Genomic DNA, 16,699 nt, shown 5'->3' with positions numbered 1-16,699 from the left:
TTTTTACTACCCACTGTCCACATTTTATATATATGATGTCATATTTTACATCTTTCTACTTTTTGTATCCCTTGACTAATTTTTGTAGACATAACTGATTTTACTACTTTTGTGTTTTAAACTTCATCCTGGATTTATAAGTGATTCATCTACTACCTTTCCTCTGTGTTTGCTTTTACCTGTGAGATTTTTCCCTTTATAATTTTATTCTAGTTATGGCCCTTTATTTCCAGTCAAATAATACCCTGTAATGTTTGTTGTAAGGCTGCCTTAGTGGTGATGGTTTCCTTTAACTTTTGTTTGGGAAATTCTTTATCTCTCCTTCTATTCTGAATGATAACTTTGCTGGGTAGAGTATTCTTGGTTGCAGGCTTTTTTCCTTTCATCACTTTGAATTTGCTACTCCCTTCTGGCCTGCAAAGTTTCTGCTGAAAAATCAGCTGATAGCCTTTGGGATTGCTCTTGTATGTAACTGTTTTCTTTTGTTGCTTTAAAATTCTCTATTATTACGTTTTGCCATTTTAAGTGGACCTCCTTGGGTTCCTCTTGTTAGGGGCTCTCTGTACTTCCTGGACCTAAATGTTTCCTTCCACCCAATTAGGGTATTTTCAACTATTGTTTCTTCAAATAGATTTTTTACCCCTTCTTTCTCTCTTCTCCTTTTGGGATCCCTGTAAAGTGAATGTTAGTATGCTTGATGTTGTCACTGAGTTCCTTTACCTTGTTTCCATTTTTTGTCATTCTTTTTTGTTTTTGCTGTTCAGCTTGATTTTTCCCATACCCTGTCTTCCAGACTGTGGATCCGTTCTTGTGCCTCCCCTAGTCTGCCGCTTTTTCCCTCCAGTGTATTTTTTCAGTTACTGAATTCTTTCTCTCTGACAGGTTCTTTTTTATATTTTCTCTTTGTTGAAGTTGTCACTGAGATTCTCCACTCTTTTCTCAAGTCCACTGAATATTGTTATGGCAATTATTTTGAATTCTTTATCAGGCCTATTGCTTACCTCCATTTCACTTAGGTCTTATACTGTGATTTTGTCTTATTCTTTTATTTGGAAAGTATTCCTCTGTCTCCTCATTTTGTCTTACTCTCTGTGTTTCTGTGTATTAGAGAGGTCAGCTACACCTCCAGGTGTTGAAAGTAGTGGCTTTATGTAAAAGAGGTCCTGTGTTGTCCAGTAATGCATTACCCCCTGGTGACCAGAACCAGGTGTTCCACTGGGTATCTCTTGTGTGGGCTACGTTCCCCCTGCTGTTGTGACTGAGCCATATTTGCCTGCAGCCGAGCTGGCTGCACTGACCTGCTTTTCCTCCTGTGGGTGTACTGGGCAGGGTTTGCTCCCTGCACTGTTGAGAGGTCTCTCTGAGGTTGCCTAGGGCTCATTGGTGGGCGAGGTTGGGGTCAGGCTGTTTATCTGCAGTCAGCCTCTCTGCCATAACTACAGGTGCATAGAATAACAGGGCTTGCTCCCTGTGCAGCCAGCTAAAAGGGTCAACTGCTGGATCTGGGTTATCTCACCTTCTTCTCTGGGCAAGAGTCAGTTTGGAGTGGCACATGTCCCTGCTGGGGCTGGTTGCAGGAAGTGGTGGGACAGAAGCTGCTTTGGAGGATGCCTGCTAAGGTGGATTCACAGGAGAATGTAGTGCTAGCAACATAGATGGAGAGTGTGAGCTCTGACTCCATCAAGTGTCCAGCTATCTAGGCTGGGGAGGGGAAGAGAAATGGTGCCTGTCAGTACTATTATTCCTGGAGATATCTGAATATTCCTGCTGCTCCAGTGCACATTCTGAGATTAGTAAATAAATCTACACATACATCCTAGGTCCTGTGTCTTTGGTTGAGTTAATTATTATGCTGGCTCTTTAAGAGTGGGGACTCAGTTTTCTACTACCTTTCAGATTTCCTAGAGTTAACCCCACTGATTTTTAAAACTCTCAGAGTTAAGGCTTATTGGTTTTCAAAGCCAGATGTTATGGGGACTTGTATTTCTAGTTCAGGTCCCTAGTGCCTAGGCTGCCTGGTGTGGGGTCTATCCTCTTGCTTCTTTGTGCTTATGATGTCCCTCCTGTTTGTGGTTAGTTTCACAGGGAGTTTGGTTCCCAGTCATGTCTATGCCCCTCCTACCCTTTTCAATGTGGCTTCCTCTCTAAGATTAGTTGTGGAAGGTTTGTTCTTCCAGTTTTCAGAGTTAGTTGCACATATGTAGCTGCTATATCAAGAGTGTCCTGGAGGAGGTGAGCCCAAGATTCTAAGAAAATGTTTTAAACACATTTTATTAACATGCTTTTATGTAGCAAGTATGCTAATACTATACCGACTCCAAAAAGGTGAACCATTTCATAGAAACATTAGATTCCCTAGGTAAGCCACCTAGAGCTCATCAATGTTACTTGATAATATGTGAAAATGTTACTTATAAGACTGGTATGTGAGTACTATTGAATATAAGTTATGGTTTAAAGCAATGGTCTGTGTTATTGCTCTAGAACAGATAGAATAGAACCTACATGGCAGAGGTCAATAACCCACTAATTTTGAGAAGTTAGAGTGTCTCTTTTCAATATTCTTTAAGTTTGGTGCTTTAAGGCCCAAAGTAACCTTTTGGTGAGTAGCTCAATTAGAAGGACTGAGTGTTTAATAGTAAAAATATATTTTATTCTTCCTTATACAGGATCTTTTTTAAAAAAAATATTGAATCTGAGATTGTTCCTTTATTACTTTGTAAGTTCCCTTGTGCCTCATATAGTACTTGTGTACTTGAGGGTAAATCCACACTTCCTCCCTCCTTCTCTCTCTCTCTCTTTCTCTCTCTGCTATTAGTCTATGTGTCTCTGACATTGATAAGAAAGGGAAAGTGAACAAGTTCCCAGAAATTTCAAATAAGCAAAAACTAAAGATTGAGATTGGCTGGGAAACATCTGGAGGAGTAGTGATGAGAAGGGTCTGCACATGGTTGCTGTGTGTCTGAGGCTGTCTTCAGTGGGACATGCTGAGAAGGCTGGGGCTGGCCTCAGCAGCGAACATTAGCAGCATTGTTTATGTCCAGTGGAGAAGAGCACCCCTACTGCACTCTGTGAGGATAATTTCATCTCCCTATTAAGGAGAACTATGACTCAGTCAGACAGAGGTTGTCCATCTTCCCTCTTTACCTAAAGATCTCGGTCTTCAGCCTTGCTCTCTTGGGAGGACTTTTTCCTACTGTCAGCCAGCACCAGTCTTTCCACTGCGTCAGGCAAGCCCAGCCTCAGACTTTCTTCATGACTTTGGTTCTACAATTGACCCTTTCTGGGTCACATTTTCAACCTCTCTTTTAAGAAAAGTACTCTCCCTGGACTTTGATGCCTCCTAAGCCATTATCCTAGTTGTCCCTAGTTGTTTCCTTTCTTTTACCACCATTTCTTGGAGCTTTTCTCTACTAATGGACTGCCTCCATTCACTTACCATCCACTCACCCACTTTTGCCATTTTTCTTCCAGCTCTGCCCTCACCACTCTACCAAATGTGCTCTCAAAGACCTACTTCTGAGATTTAGATTCTGAATTCAGGGTCTTTGAGTCTTCATTTTTCTTGATTTTTATTCAACCTTTGACAAGATGTATTGTTCATCTTAGACCTTGATGCTCTGCCTCCATTCCACTCTTATTCATCTGTCCAGCATGTTGCCTCTGTCTGTGGGTCCTCATCCTCCCTGCTGCCCCTGAACCCTGCCCAAGGCCTGTCCTCAGTCTTTTTCACTCTTTCTAAGTAGTTTCTCCCTTCTGGATCCCATCCAGAGCAACAGCTACAATGCAAGTACCTCTGCAGTGTGTTGCATGTCTACCTTTGTAGCTCTGGAACCCATTTTTCCCCTCACAGAATCCTGTGCTTTCCATTTCTGTGCCTTCTACTCTTAGCCCTCAGCTCACAATTCTCTCTCTGTACTTTATCCATAACATTTTGACTAAATGAAGAGATTCTGGTTGAGATAAAGTAAGCATTTCATTGAGAATAAGGGGAAACCCCTACATTACCACTGTCACTCCCATCCCTTGCAAAAACTCATTTTGTCTTTATTCTCCTTTGTGTAACTTATCAAAATTTTATTTGACTAATGGAGTAAATATTTGTTTAAGATTGGTCTCCACCAAGTTGCATGAGAATAGATACCATGTATATGCATCCAGCTCACAGTTGTGTTTACTCTGCCAGTTATAGACCTTGGCACATAGCAGGTGTGCAATATATTTTTGCTGAAGGGAAGAATAAATGAAGTAGGAATTGACCATTATAGATTTGCCAGTATGTTATCAAATTTTAATTAAGTAACTAGATTTTTAAACTTTTTCTCAAAATATGTGATCTTTTTCATAAGTAAAATTATTTCATAAGTAAAATTCTTTAAAATATTTAGTGTGATTTTTATAAATGTTTTATTGAGTGATTTTAAAGGAAACTTTCAGGGTGTCTGTTGGTAATTAATGAATGTTCCTTTAATTTTCTTTTTGAATTTTGATTGTTTTTTTCCTAAAATGAAGGCATTTTGAATATTCTTTTTTTAATATTGTTAGTGTTAATCTTTTAAAAGGGCTTAATGTTTTCTGACTGTAATAGTAACATACATTCATTATAGAAGGTTTAGAAATACTGAATATCCCCAGTTAAAATTTGGTTTCTTTCTTTCTTTCTTTCTTTCTTTCTTTCTTTCTTTCTTTCTTTTTTTTTTTTTTTGGTTTATTTCTTTATATACCTTCAGTATGTATCGCACACACATGCACACTTACATTTTTCTCTCTGTAAGATTGGATCTTGTTGATATAGTATTGTGTATTTGTCTTCTCTTACAAGATTTTTCTTATATTATGAAATATTCTCCTAAATGAGATGTGCTTTTTAGTGGTTTCATTATATTACATTGTATGAATTTAGCATCATTTATTCAATGATTCCCTTAGCAACTTTAATGTTGCTAAAACTGGTGGTATAATATGCAACAATTTAGCTTAACATATTTTAAGCTAATACACACATACTTTTCAATGAATGTACTTTATTGCTAACGAGCTAGATTTTAGTGGGAATATATTTTTATATTGCCAGTGTATTGTTTCAGTCTGCCAAAACAAAGTACTGTAGATCTTTCCACTGTATCTTCACATGGCTAAAAGAGAGTGAGGAAGCAAGCTCACTGATGTCTCTTATAGGCACTGATCCCATCATGAGGGCACCACCCTCATGATCTTGTCTAAACTTAATTATCTCCCGAAGGCCCCATCTTCAAATACCATTATATTGGCAGTTAGGGCTTCATTCAGTTAGATGAATTTTGTTGGGGGAAGGAGAGGGACACAATACAGTCTATAGCAGCCAACAACAAGAACTATTTCAGAGACTGTTTGTTGTTACCTAAGTAGCATTTTAAAGAGTAGATCTAGACTTATTCTCATTTTATTAGTGGGTAAGATTATTTGAAAATCTTCATAGAAAAAGTAAAAATTACTGACTATTCCTTTTTCACCCTGGAATATGTAGTTAAATCGTGCATTGTTGGCATAAGCTGGAGCTGCGAAATTACATGAAATTGTGGTAATAATTGTGCTCTCCCATTCTCTGAGTGCTTATCGTCCCAGAAAAACTGCAAATGGCTCTTAATGTCTTTAAAAATACTTTATGAAAAGAGATATTAGAGAGTTTCCTTTTCCCATGTGGAAAATAATAGCCAATATTATGGGTGATTATGATCACTCACCAAAGTTTCTTTTAAAGTTATTCTCGGGCACCTGGGCGGCTCAGGTTAAATGCAGCCTTGGTTAGATGTCCGACTTTGGCTTAGGTCATGATCTCACAGTTTGTGAGTTTGAGCCCTGCGTCGGGCTCTGTGCTGACAGCTCAGAACCTAGAGCCTGCTTCAGATTCTGTGACTCCCTTTCTTTCTGCCCTTGTGGTGCTCTGTCCTCTGTCTCTCAAAAAAAAAAAAAAAAAAAGAATAAACATTAAAGACAAATTTTAAAGCTATTCCCATTTTCTCCATAAATAAATGATACAATGAATAAAAAAAGATTTATCATTTCATAGTGCTTTATATTTTTTGAAAAATATTTATATAGTATCATTTTTTAAATGTCAATGATAGGTTGATCTTATAATAATGATGTCACTAGGATGGAATAAATATGATCTCTATTTAATATTGAGAAACTTGAAGAAATTGGAGAAATTAAGTTATTTTACATAGAATGAGAAATCCAGTTTGGATCAGTTCTGTTACTTCAAGTCATATTTTCTGTGTGTTCAAAGAACATAGAATATTTCTATTTCTTTGGTCTGAGAAAGAGTAATTAATCAGAGAAAGATACTTTAAAATGGTTACCTTTGTAATTATGTAGAAAAGTGAACAGTCAGGGGATATCTTGTTAATGTCAAGTTGAAAATTCATATATAGCATTCTCATTTATAGTGGTGTATTTTAAATGGCTATTTAAAGACACTATTAGTTTGTTATTGTTGTTTTTTAAGATTTTAGAAACTTTATTTTAACATTGCTGTCTTGGAAGATACTATTATATGGCCAGTATAATATTTTCTTTCTTTTATATTTATACTTTCAGAATCAAATAATTGGTTTTCTTAATGTCTTAAGAAGCTGTAGTGGTAAGAACCCTGGACTATTTATTAGAGGGTAAACAAAGCTAGTGCAAATATTTTTTATTTTTGGCTGCCAACTTTGGCTGATGAGTTGTCAAGTGCGGAGCGCCTGGCGGGGGGCTCAGTCGGTCCAGAGTCTGACTTTGGCTCAGGTCATGATCTTACAGTTCATGAGTTTGAGCCCTGTGTGGGGCTCTGTGCTGACAGCTCGGAGCCTGGAGCCTGCTTCAGATTCTGTGTCCCCCCGACCCCAACCCCTGCTTGTGCTCTGTATCTCTCTGTCTTTCAAAAATGAATAAACATTTAAAAAAATTTTTTTTTAATTTTTTTTTTTTAATGTTTTATTTTTGAGACAGAGAGAGACAGAGCATGAATGGGGAGAGGGTCAGAAAGAGAGGGAGACACAGAATCAGAAGCAGGCTCCAGGTTCTGAGCTGTCAGCACAGAGCCCGACACGGGGCTCGAACTCATGGACCGCGAGATCGCGACCTGAGCCGAAGTCGGACACTTAACTGGCTGAGCCACCCAGGCGCCCCTAAAAAAATTTTTTTAAAAGATGACTTGTCAAGTGTACATCACAACAGGAGTCACTACTAAGGTCTCTTCCGTAATTACTCAACTTTGTTGTTGTAGTAGGAAAGCAGCTGTACACTACACATACACAAAGGGGCAGAGCAGTGCTCCAGTAAAACTATTTACAAAGACCAGCAGCAGCCATATTGGGCCTGCAGGCCATAGTTTGCTGACGTCTGGAATAGAATATCAAGTGAAATAGAGTTCCTCACCATATTTCCCTATTATTGGTCAGACATTTAGTTTGTTTTTCTTAAATTCTATTCTAATTTCACCTTTTAATCCATACTTTTGTATGTGACTGTGCTTTTATATCTTCAACTACTTTTCTAGGCTCTCTAACATCCTAACCCAGCTTGCCAAAATTGTTGTCAAGACCCCCATTTTTAACCAGTTGAACATTTACTGATTTACAAGAATGAATAGTGGTAAGGAAATGAAGGTGCTGGATATAAAGAAAAGATAGACTCCCGTGAATTTGGGTGGTCTTGGAAGCCTTATTAAAGGATACAGGACTTGAGCTGATGCTTCAAAAACTGCAGGGAAATCAAGTATTAGAAATAAGAGAAGAGTATTGTTGAGAAATTGTTGACAAGGGGAAGCTCACATCTTCCCATAGTGTTTCATCCCTTGTTATATGAAATCCCACCATGGAGTGGTCCTTTTCAAGATCATTTCCTGGGATAAAATGATGAAAAGTGTCACTTATTATTCTCTAGGGATTCCATCTCTTGTATCATTTCTCTTCCTTCCATGTGCTTAGTAAGATAGTTAGGGGATTTGTGCAGATTCCCTGGGAAGGGCTGAGACCTGTGGCCTACACCAGCTCTGCTCTAAGCATTCTACAAATGGACTTCTCTCCAGATAGTTGGCATTGTTTTCCCTTAGTGCCTCTTTCAGTCTTTTGTGGGCATCAACATGATGGGTAGGTAAGACCCTGGAGGAAGGTTGTAGGAGTCTACCAACTTTCTTGGGTTATAGGCTACCTTTAGGTTTAAATGTGTAAATGAAAGGAGTCCTCTATGGTGATCTTGTCTAGCTCATTAGGGACATAACCTGGGATTTGGAATTAGGGTTATTTAAAAAAGGAGAAACTGGAAGTTAGCATTTATTTCTGTTCTGTGCACATATTCCCCTTTGGCAGTAGCTAGCAGGTGAAGTAGCTGGCAAGACAAATGGAGTCCTGCCATCTCTCAATCTTTTCACCTTTGTTATGATTACATCTCTCAATAGTTAGAGCAGACCAAGTGAGTATATGAATGGGGGCCTGATTCTGGAAGACAAAGCCCTGTGTGGAGAGAGTGAAGCCCCTGCAGTGGGGTAAGCCTCCAATGTGTCTTCAGTGGGGTAAGCCTCCAGTGTGTCTTCTCCTTCCACAAGTACAGCTACAGGCCTAGCAGGTGACCACCTAGATTTAGCAATAGAATCTGGTGTCACCAGGATGTGTGAAGAGCCAGGTAGTTTGTTTCTGTTGCCTCAGGCTGTATGAACAAGTTCTCTACAAAAATTGCAACACGTTTGCATCTTAATTGCCTCTGACTTTTGGGGCTGGAATCCATTTCTAAAGCCAGAATAAGATCACATTGAAACGAGCAAAGCTCCAGGACACTGATTTTTTAGCTTCTGGATTTTTGGATTGGAGAGTGTTCATTTCTTTTTACTTCAGAAGAAAGTGGGTGAACCTGTAAGCCTTAAGTAATAGTCATGAATATTGTACTGTTTGGCCACAGTGGTATGATGGAGGGTATCAAAGAACATACAAGAATGGGAGCATCACTACAAAGGGAGTATGTTGTCATTTGTAATTAAGGTTGGGGAAATGTCAATGGAATCATTAAAATCCAAGGACTAAAATGAAAATAAAGACCTTTGCCCAGATACTCTGGCTCTAGAAACCTGGCTTGCCTGGATTCAGAGGGAAAATTAGGCAGTGAGTAAAACTATAGTGTTTAATATGTGAGCAGAAAAGTACTAACTGGATTTTGTAAGGAGACCTCTAGGAACTTGGAGAGAAGAGGATCAGCTTTAAAAACTGACCATAGGAGAATTAGAAGAGGAAATTTCTAAATTTAGAACGTACCGGACATTAAACAGATGAAAGAGCCTTTAAGAAGACTTAAGGCCTAGAACTTCCACTCATGCAAAGCACTAGAGTAAGGCAGATACTTTGAGGCTTTTCTGCTGATCCTCACCCCAAACTAGACTGGACCCTATGGAGAACTCCTTTCTTCTAGGCTTCCTTTGTCTCTTTTCTCCTCACTGTTTCATTTATAGTGGAATCTTCAGATGCAACTTTTCAGGTTGTGCTAAGGTAAAACTTTGCTACGTAAATCAATCTATGAATCTAAAACAATGCATGAAGCTCAGTATTTAGTATTTACCATACCCAATTTTGTGTGTTGAAAAATATCAATCCAAATGGAAGAATTAACTTCCAGTAAGAACAGAACATGGTTTGCTCAATTCTTTCCCTTTTTTTAAATTATGCAGGTAATATATGCTTTAAATACTAAAAATGATGAGCATGAATCTGCAATTCAGGCCCTCAAAGATGCTCATGAAGAAGAAATCCAACAGATTCTTGCAGAAACAAGAGAAAAAATATTGCAATATAAAAGCAAAGTAACAGAGGAGTTAGACCTGAAGAGAAAGATTCAGGTTTTAGAAGCATCATTAGAAGACCACATAAAAATGAAGCAGCAGGCTTTGACAGAATTTGAAGCTTATAAGCACAGAGTTGAGGACATGCAACTTTGTGCAGAAGCCCAGCATGTCCAACGCATAGTAACCATGTCTAGAGAGGTTGAAGAGATCAGAAGGAAATTTGAGGAAAGATTACGGAGTTTTGGGCAACTCCAAGTACAGTTTGAAAAAGACAAACGGTTGGCATTGGAAGATTTGCGAACTGCTCATAGACGGGAAATCCAAGAGCTGTTGAAGTCCCAGCAGGATCACAGTGCCTCGGTCAGTAAAGGGCAGGAGAAGGCAGAGGAACTGCACAGGGTGGAGGTGGAGACATTAAACAAAACACTGGAGGAGCTAAGACTTGAACGGAAAAAGCTAATTGAGGATTATGAAGGCAAGTTGAATAAAGCTCAGTCCTTTTATGAGCACGAGCTTGATACTTTGAAAAGGTCACAGCTTTTTACAGCAGAAAGCCTCCAGGCTAGCAAAGAAAAGGAAGCTGATCTTAGAAAAGAATTTCAGGGACAAGAAGCAATTTTAAGAAAAACTATAGGAAAATTGAAGACAGAGTTACAGATGGTACAGGATGAAGCTGGAAGTCTTCGCGACAAATGCCAAAAGCTTCAGATAGCACTTGTTACAGCAGAGAACAATGTTCAGGTAAGTAAAGCCTCTCACTTTCAACCTATGGATACCCACTCTCTCTCCCTCCCCAGTTTTGTCTTTTTCTTTTCAATTAGACTACTTTAACTTTTTTTTTTTCCATTTTGCTTTCTTCTGCTTTTCCTTTGTGAGAAAAATCAATAAAGGGGCAATTTTTACTACTCTGTAGTTATTATCTACTACTAGAATTTCAAATACTAAAGGCCCATAAAGATAACTTAAAACCTGATAAAGAAAGGTTTCTATTGAAATAACGTGTTGATATTTTTCACAAGTGACTTGGGAGAGTTAAAATACTGGGCTTTAGTTTTAATTATGTTTTCTCCTTTACCTTCATTAATAATGGTCTGCACAGTGATCAAAAATTTGTTTTCTAAACCTGAAAATAGGTATAGAAAATTTCGTAGCTGTTTTTAATATCTGTAGCATTTGAGTGGATTAAAAAAGGTTGAATAGCCTTTCATGATTGGGTCATATGATTTATGAAGGTAAGTTCTAAGTGCTATCAAAACAGATTTAAAACTAGGTATCATTAACTGCAACTTTTGAATATGAGAAAGTTGATGCTTGTAATTTAAGTGAATTGGCATCATTAGCTTAGCTAATTAGCTTCGCATCATTCTTGCATATTAGTAATGGCTATTTGATCATTCTTAGGTTCTTCAAAAACAGCTTGATGATGCCAAGGAGGGAGAGATGGACTTACTAAGCAAGCACAAGGAAGTGGAAAGTGAGCTAGCAGCGGCCAGAGAACGTTTACAACAACAGGCTTCAGACCTTGTCCTCAAAGCTAGTATGTGTGACCACAGTTCTTGGTGTATTCCTTAGCTAAAACCAACACTAAAATGTTTACTCAAGACAAAATTTGCCTTCTCTTCTCATACTTTAACATTATTTAGATTCTAAATATTTTAAAGGACTCTAATTTCTTTTTAATCGTAAGATAAGCAAATAATAACTTATTTTTAAGATATATTTTTATACAAAAATTAAGAGCAGGTATTTTATCACCAATAAATCATTCACTAAAAGAACAAAGAAGCATTCTAAGAAGTTTTTTTGTTCTTTAAAAACATGTTTTAAAGTATTTAAATTAGTGGAACTATATGTGAATTATAGTGCCTCATTTCATTTGGCTTATTAATAAGGATCATTTACATACTAAAGCTGAGTTGCCTATCCTAATATGGCTAACGTTCTCATTTTATAACCTGTACTAGAGGAAGTGGGTGATTCATGTCAGTTCTGAAGTTACATTTTGCCCAAGTGTTTAGTGTGCCAGATGAAGCCATTTGAAGTAATTCTTTGAGAATGTCATTTGATTTGATTGGCTCATCTGTGAATTCCCAGATGACCTTTCTCCTAAGTAGTAGTTTTTCAACTTTAGTGTGTATGAAAATCACCCAAAGGGCTTGTGCAACCACAGATGCTGGGCTCCAGCCTCAGAGCTTCTGATTTAGCAGGTCTGAGATGATCTTCACTGCGGGCTCAAGTTCCCAGGTCTGCTGGTCCAGGGCAATTTGAGAACCACTGGCCTACCTAACACATGCTTTCTGAGACCTTTATCTCACACTCATTTTTCATCTCTCTGTCTCTCTTATTGCCCGTCCCCCTTTTTTGTTGTTGTCATTTATTTATTCTTTGATAACTTGCTGACTTAATCTCTTAATCCACCTTAGTTCTTTATCAGGTTTCTTGTCTAAAACAAATTCAGTTTCAACCAAACCACTGCCTTCCATATTTACTACCCGTGTACAAATTTCTTTCTCTTTAAAATTTTTTTTTAATGTTTATTAATTTTTGACAGAGAGAGGCAGAGCATGAGTGGGGGAGGGGCAGAGAGAGAGGGAGACACAGAATCCAAAGCAGGCTCCAGGCTCCAAGCTGTCAGCACAGAGCCTGATGCGGGCCTCGAACTCACAGACTGTGAGATCATGACCTGAGCCGAAGTTGGATGCTCAACCGACTGAGCCACCAGGCGCCCCTAAATTTCTTTCTCTTTATGTGAGAATTTGAAAAAAGAGATTAGAAAAGAACAAATTGCTCATTTTGGCACTGTAGTGCCATCCTCTTTGTTTGACTCCCAAGGCTTTTTTTTACATGCATCTCTGAGAGTTGCTTCTACTTCAGCTTGTTTAGTGTGCAATCTTAAAAAAGGGTCCTGGGTACAGTGATGTAGTGATGTGAAAATAGACCTTTTCCTCATTTAAATTATTCTACTTGGATAAGAAACATTCCCATGGTAAATATTTCCATTTTATACGGTGAACAAACCAAAGTACTGTTTGTACATGCAGACTATTTATTTCACTCCGGTATTAAGTACAATTGTGTCATTAAATATAAACTTTTACACTCAGTGCAACAAATTTTAAATTGCAGAGTTTTTCTTTTTGGGGTATAGGTCATATTGGAATGCTTCAAGCGACTCAGATGACCCAAGAGGTTACAATTAAAGATCTAGAATCAGAAAAATCAAGAACCAACGAGAGATTATCTCAGCTTGAAGAAGAAAGAGCTTTTTTGCAAAGCAAAACTCAGAGTCTGGATGAAGAGCAGAGGCAGCAGATTTTGGAACTAGAGAAGGTAAAAAGCAGTAGAGTTTGCCCCCCACCCGCTGTCCCACAACAAAGAAAGGAAAAGAAAAAAAGTTCGGTTTTCTCAGATTTGATTTAAAAAGTGTTTACTTCTACTTCACAGTAACAGTCAATTTTTATTTAATGTTTATGTATTTTGAGAAAGAGAGAGTGGGGGTGGTGCGTAGAGAGAGGGAGAGAGAAAATCCTAAGCAGCTCACATGGGGTTTGAACTCACAAAACTGTGAGATCATGACCTGAGCCAAAATCAAGAGTCAGATACTTAACCAACTAAGCCACCCAGGAGCTCCAATAACAGTCCATTTCTTAATTCTAGTAAGTTTTTGTCTTTATTTTGAGGAAAAAGATATAAAGCTGGACTATCTATTGTACATGTATTCAAAATGTTTTTTTCAGATTTTTAAAAAATTTACATCCAAATTAGTTAGCATATAGTGCAACAATGATTTCAAGAGTAGATTCCATAGTGCCCCTTACCCATTTAGCCCATCCCCCCTCCCACAACCCCTCTAGTAACCCTCAGTTTGTTCTCTGTATTTATGAGTCTCTTCTGTTTTGTCCCCCTCCCTGTTTTTATATTATTTTTGTTTCCCTTCCCTTATGTTCATCTGTTTTGTCTCTTAAAGTCCTCATATGAGTGAAGTCATATGATTTTTGTCTTTCTCTGACTAATTTCACTTAGCATAATACCCTCCAGTTCCATCGACGTCGCTGCAGATGGCAAGATTTCATTCTTTGTGATTGCCGAGTAATACTCCATTGTATCTGTATATACCATATTTTCTTTTTCCATTCATCCATTGATGGACATTTGGGCTCTTTCCATACTTTGGCTATTGTTGATAGTGCTGCTATAAACATGGGGGTGCATGTGTCCCTTTGAAACAGCACACCTGTATCCCTTGGATAAATGCCTAGTAGTGCAATTGCTGGGTCGTAGGGTAGTCCTATTTTTAGTTTTTTGAGGAACCTCCATACTGTTTTCCAGAGTGGCTGCACCAGCTGGCATTCCCATGTATTCAGAATATTATTAACAATTTATAATGTAAAAACTTAAGACATTTCAACGTATTTCAACCAGAAACTGTGAAACTCTTATTTCAGTGGAATGTACATTGTGGTTGATCATATGTTTTTGTACTGATGAAATGTATTATTGCCTATACACCTAGGAAATTTCGGTAAAACTTTTGGCAATCATTGAGCTCTGAAAATTCATATACCAACATATTGAATTTCTAGATTAAACAAATAAGACCTATCATTTGTAGAGTAATTGCTGAATATTTATTGCAGTTGTTCAGATATCAAATGGGAGTTTTGGAATCTTTCTTTCCCTCAACAACCAGGCATATTAAAAATAAGTCTGATCTCCTTGCCCTTTGCTCACCTCCCATTCACGCCTTACCTGAGTGCCATGTGGTTTCTCTTATGACGACTCCACAGAATGTGTGTTTGCCCCAGCCTCCGGGGACATCCTGGTTGCTGGACTTGATGAATCTCATCCAACAGTGTTACTTATTTCTCTCTGATTTACAACATCTCCCTTTTGGTATTTCACATTCTCCCACATTTTCCTCCTGCCTGCCCGGCCTTGCAGTCTTGTTTGTGAGCTTTCCTTATGTCTGTTCCCTTACCATTTACGTTCCCCAGCATTTTCACCTCATTCTATATGCTTTTCCATTCTGGTAACATCAGCTGTCACTTAAGTGATCCCTCCCAAATCTGTTGGCCTAGGCCCCATCTTTTCCCTAAATTTGTGCCGTGTGTGTCTAACTCCCACAAGATATGTTGGTTTCTCACAAACGTGTCAAATCAGCATGCCTAGAACTTTCTCCCCTCAGAAGTACTTTTTTTTTTCCCCATTCCTTTTTTCAACCAATAGCACTACTGTGTGTGTAGCTTGGTAAATTGGTCGTTATTGATTACTGTTTCCTTAACCCTCTTACCTGTTATGGAGTCCTCTTGGCTTTTTGCTCCCTTAATATATTTTTATTCCATCATATCCCTTCATACCCTTTCGCGGATTCTGGGTTTAGGTTTAGATCATTGTTGCCTGGATTTCAGTTACAGCTTCCTCAGTGCTCTCCCTGCCTCAGCTCACTAGCCTACTGTCAACATGACTGTTGTTAAAAATATGTCAGTTACATAAATTGCAGTGATTTCTCATTCCTGTCAGAATAAAAGTCAGAGTCCTTAGCATAAAAGACCCTTTTTCATCATTTGATTCGTGCCCCCTGCTGAGCCCCATTCCTTACCACTGCCAGCCTCATATCTGCTGTTCCGTCCACACCGCTCAGCTACATGGTCTTCCTATCTTATCTGAACTTCATCACCTGGCTGGCTACTGCTCATTTTTCAAAATGCTGGAAATGGTTTTGAATGCAGGTTTTTGACACCAGATCTAGGTTTGAAATTTTCTCCTCTTTCATTTCCTGATGGACTTGTGAGAATTAAATGAGAACGTGTCATCAGCAGCCTAGATGTTTTCTCTTCTGGAAAGCCTTCCCTGATGTATGTATGTATGTATGTATGTATGTATGTATGTCTCTCTCTCTGTCTCTCTCTGTCTCTGTCTCTCTCTCTCTCTCTCTCACACACACACACACACACACACACACACACCCTTTCCCACCCCATCCAGGTTAGTCTCCTTTCCTGTATACTCTTACAATGTGTGATGTACACTCCTTTCATAGAATGTATAAAATTATATTTCCATTGTCTTTTGCCTTTTTCCAGACTGTGACTGCTTAAAAGGCATATAATTGGCACTCAGTGAAATTGTATTGAATATCATCTGAGTGGTAAATTGGTAAGCCATTTTGTGTACAGCTTTGACATACAGGAAGGCTTTCTGTCTTAAGCTCACAGATGTGCTAACTCACACTTGGTTCTGACCTAGCCTGTTTTATTACTTGTGTTAAAATTATTAATTTTGTCTGTGCTACCCTGTCATTTTCTGAGAACACCAATGATGTAATCTCATGTCCAAAGTCTAAATTCCATAGTACTCAGTTCATTCAAATGTATGTATTTATTGAGTATTCAGAATACTAATAGCAGTAATGAAAAAAGCAGGTGTAATTATTGATCTTTATTTGCTTTAATTTTAGAAAGTAAATGAAGCAAAGAAAACTCAGCAAGAATATTATGAGATGGAGCTAAAAAATCTGCAAAATAGATTGGAAGGAGAGGTTGCTCAATTAAATGAGGCTCATTCTAAGACTTTGGAAGAATTAGCTTGGAAGCACCACATGGCAATTGAAGCTGTCCACAGTAATGCAGTTAAGGATAAGAAAAAACTACAAGTGGTGAGTATAAATTCAAGGTAGCATTGCATCGTGAACTGGAAGGGTTTCTGTAATGATCCAGTATGACCCATATTGTAGAGTAATGGGTTACTTCATTCTGATGGCTGCTCTCTCATAATCTGTAAATCATGATTCAGAGAGTAATATACTTAAAAATTCTTGATATCTCCTGTGTGTAGATTGATAGGAGGCATTCCTACTTTGTATGAGCCATGGTAATACTCCCTTGATCTTGAGCTGTTTCTTCA

General features: G+C 38.3%; 1 protein-coding gene across 7 annotated transcripts in view; it reads left to right on the top strand.

The window, feature by feature from the left end:
* The window catches only part of FAM184A (family with sequence similarity 184 member A), a 121,570-nt gene that overhangs the window by 36,382 nt on the left and 68,489 nt on the right, over nucleotides 1-16,699 (top strand). For all 7 annotated transcript variants that reach the window (XR_009605240.3, XM_060616529.3, XM_060616528.3 and 4 more), the window contains exons 2-5: nucleotides 9,683-10,537; nucleotides 11,198-11,333; nucleotides 12,945-13,126; nucleotides 16,254-16,451. Coding sequence is in view for 6 of the 7 variants with exons in the window: in XM_060616529.3 (XP_060472512.1) it covers nucleotides 9,683-10,537; nucleotides 11,198-11,333; nucleotides 12,945-13,126; nucleotides 16,254-16,451 (1,371 nt within the window). In the remaining variant the exon portion in view is untranslated. The remainder of the gene's footprint in view (nucleotides 1-9,682; nucleotides 10,538-11,197; nucleotides 11,334-12,944; nucleotides 13,127-16,253; nucleotides 16,452-16,699) is intronic.

This window comes from Panthera onca, chromosome B2 (genome assembly GCF_046562875.1).
Source record: "Panthera onca isolate mPanOnc1 chromosome B2, mPanOnc1 haplotype 2, whole genome shotgun sequence".
In the NCBI taxonomy this organism is placed as follows: Eukaryota; Metazoa; Chordata; class Mammalia; order Carnivora; family Felidae; genus Panthera; species Panthera onca.
This window is presented reverse-complemented; position numbering and strand designations above follow the sequence as displayed.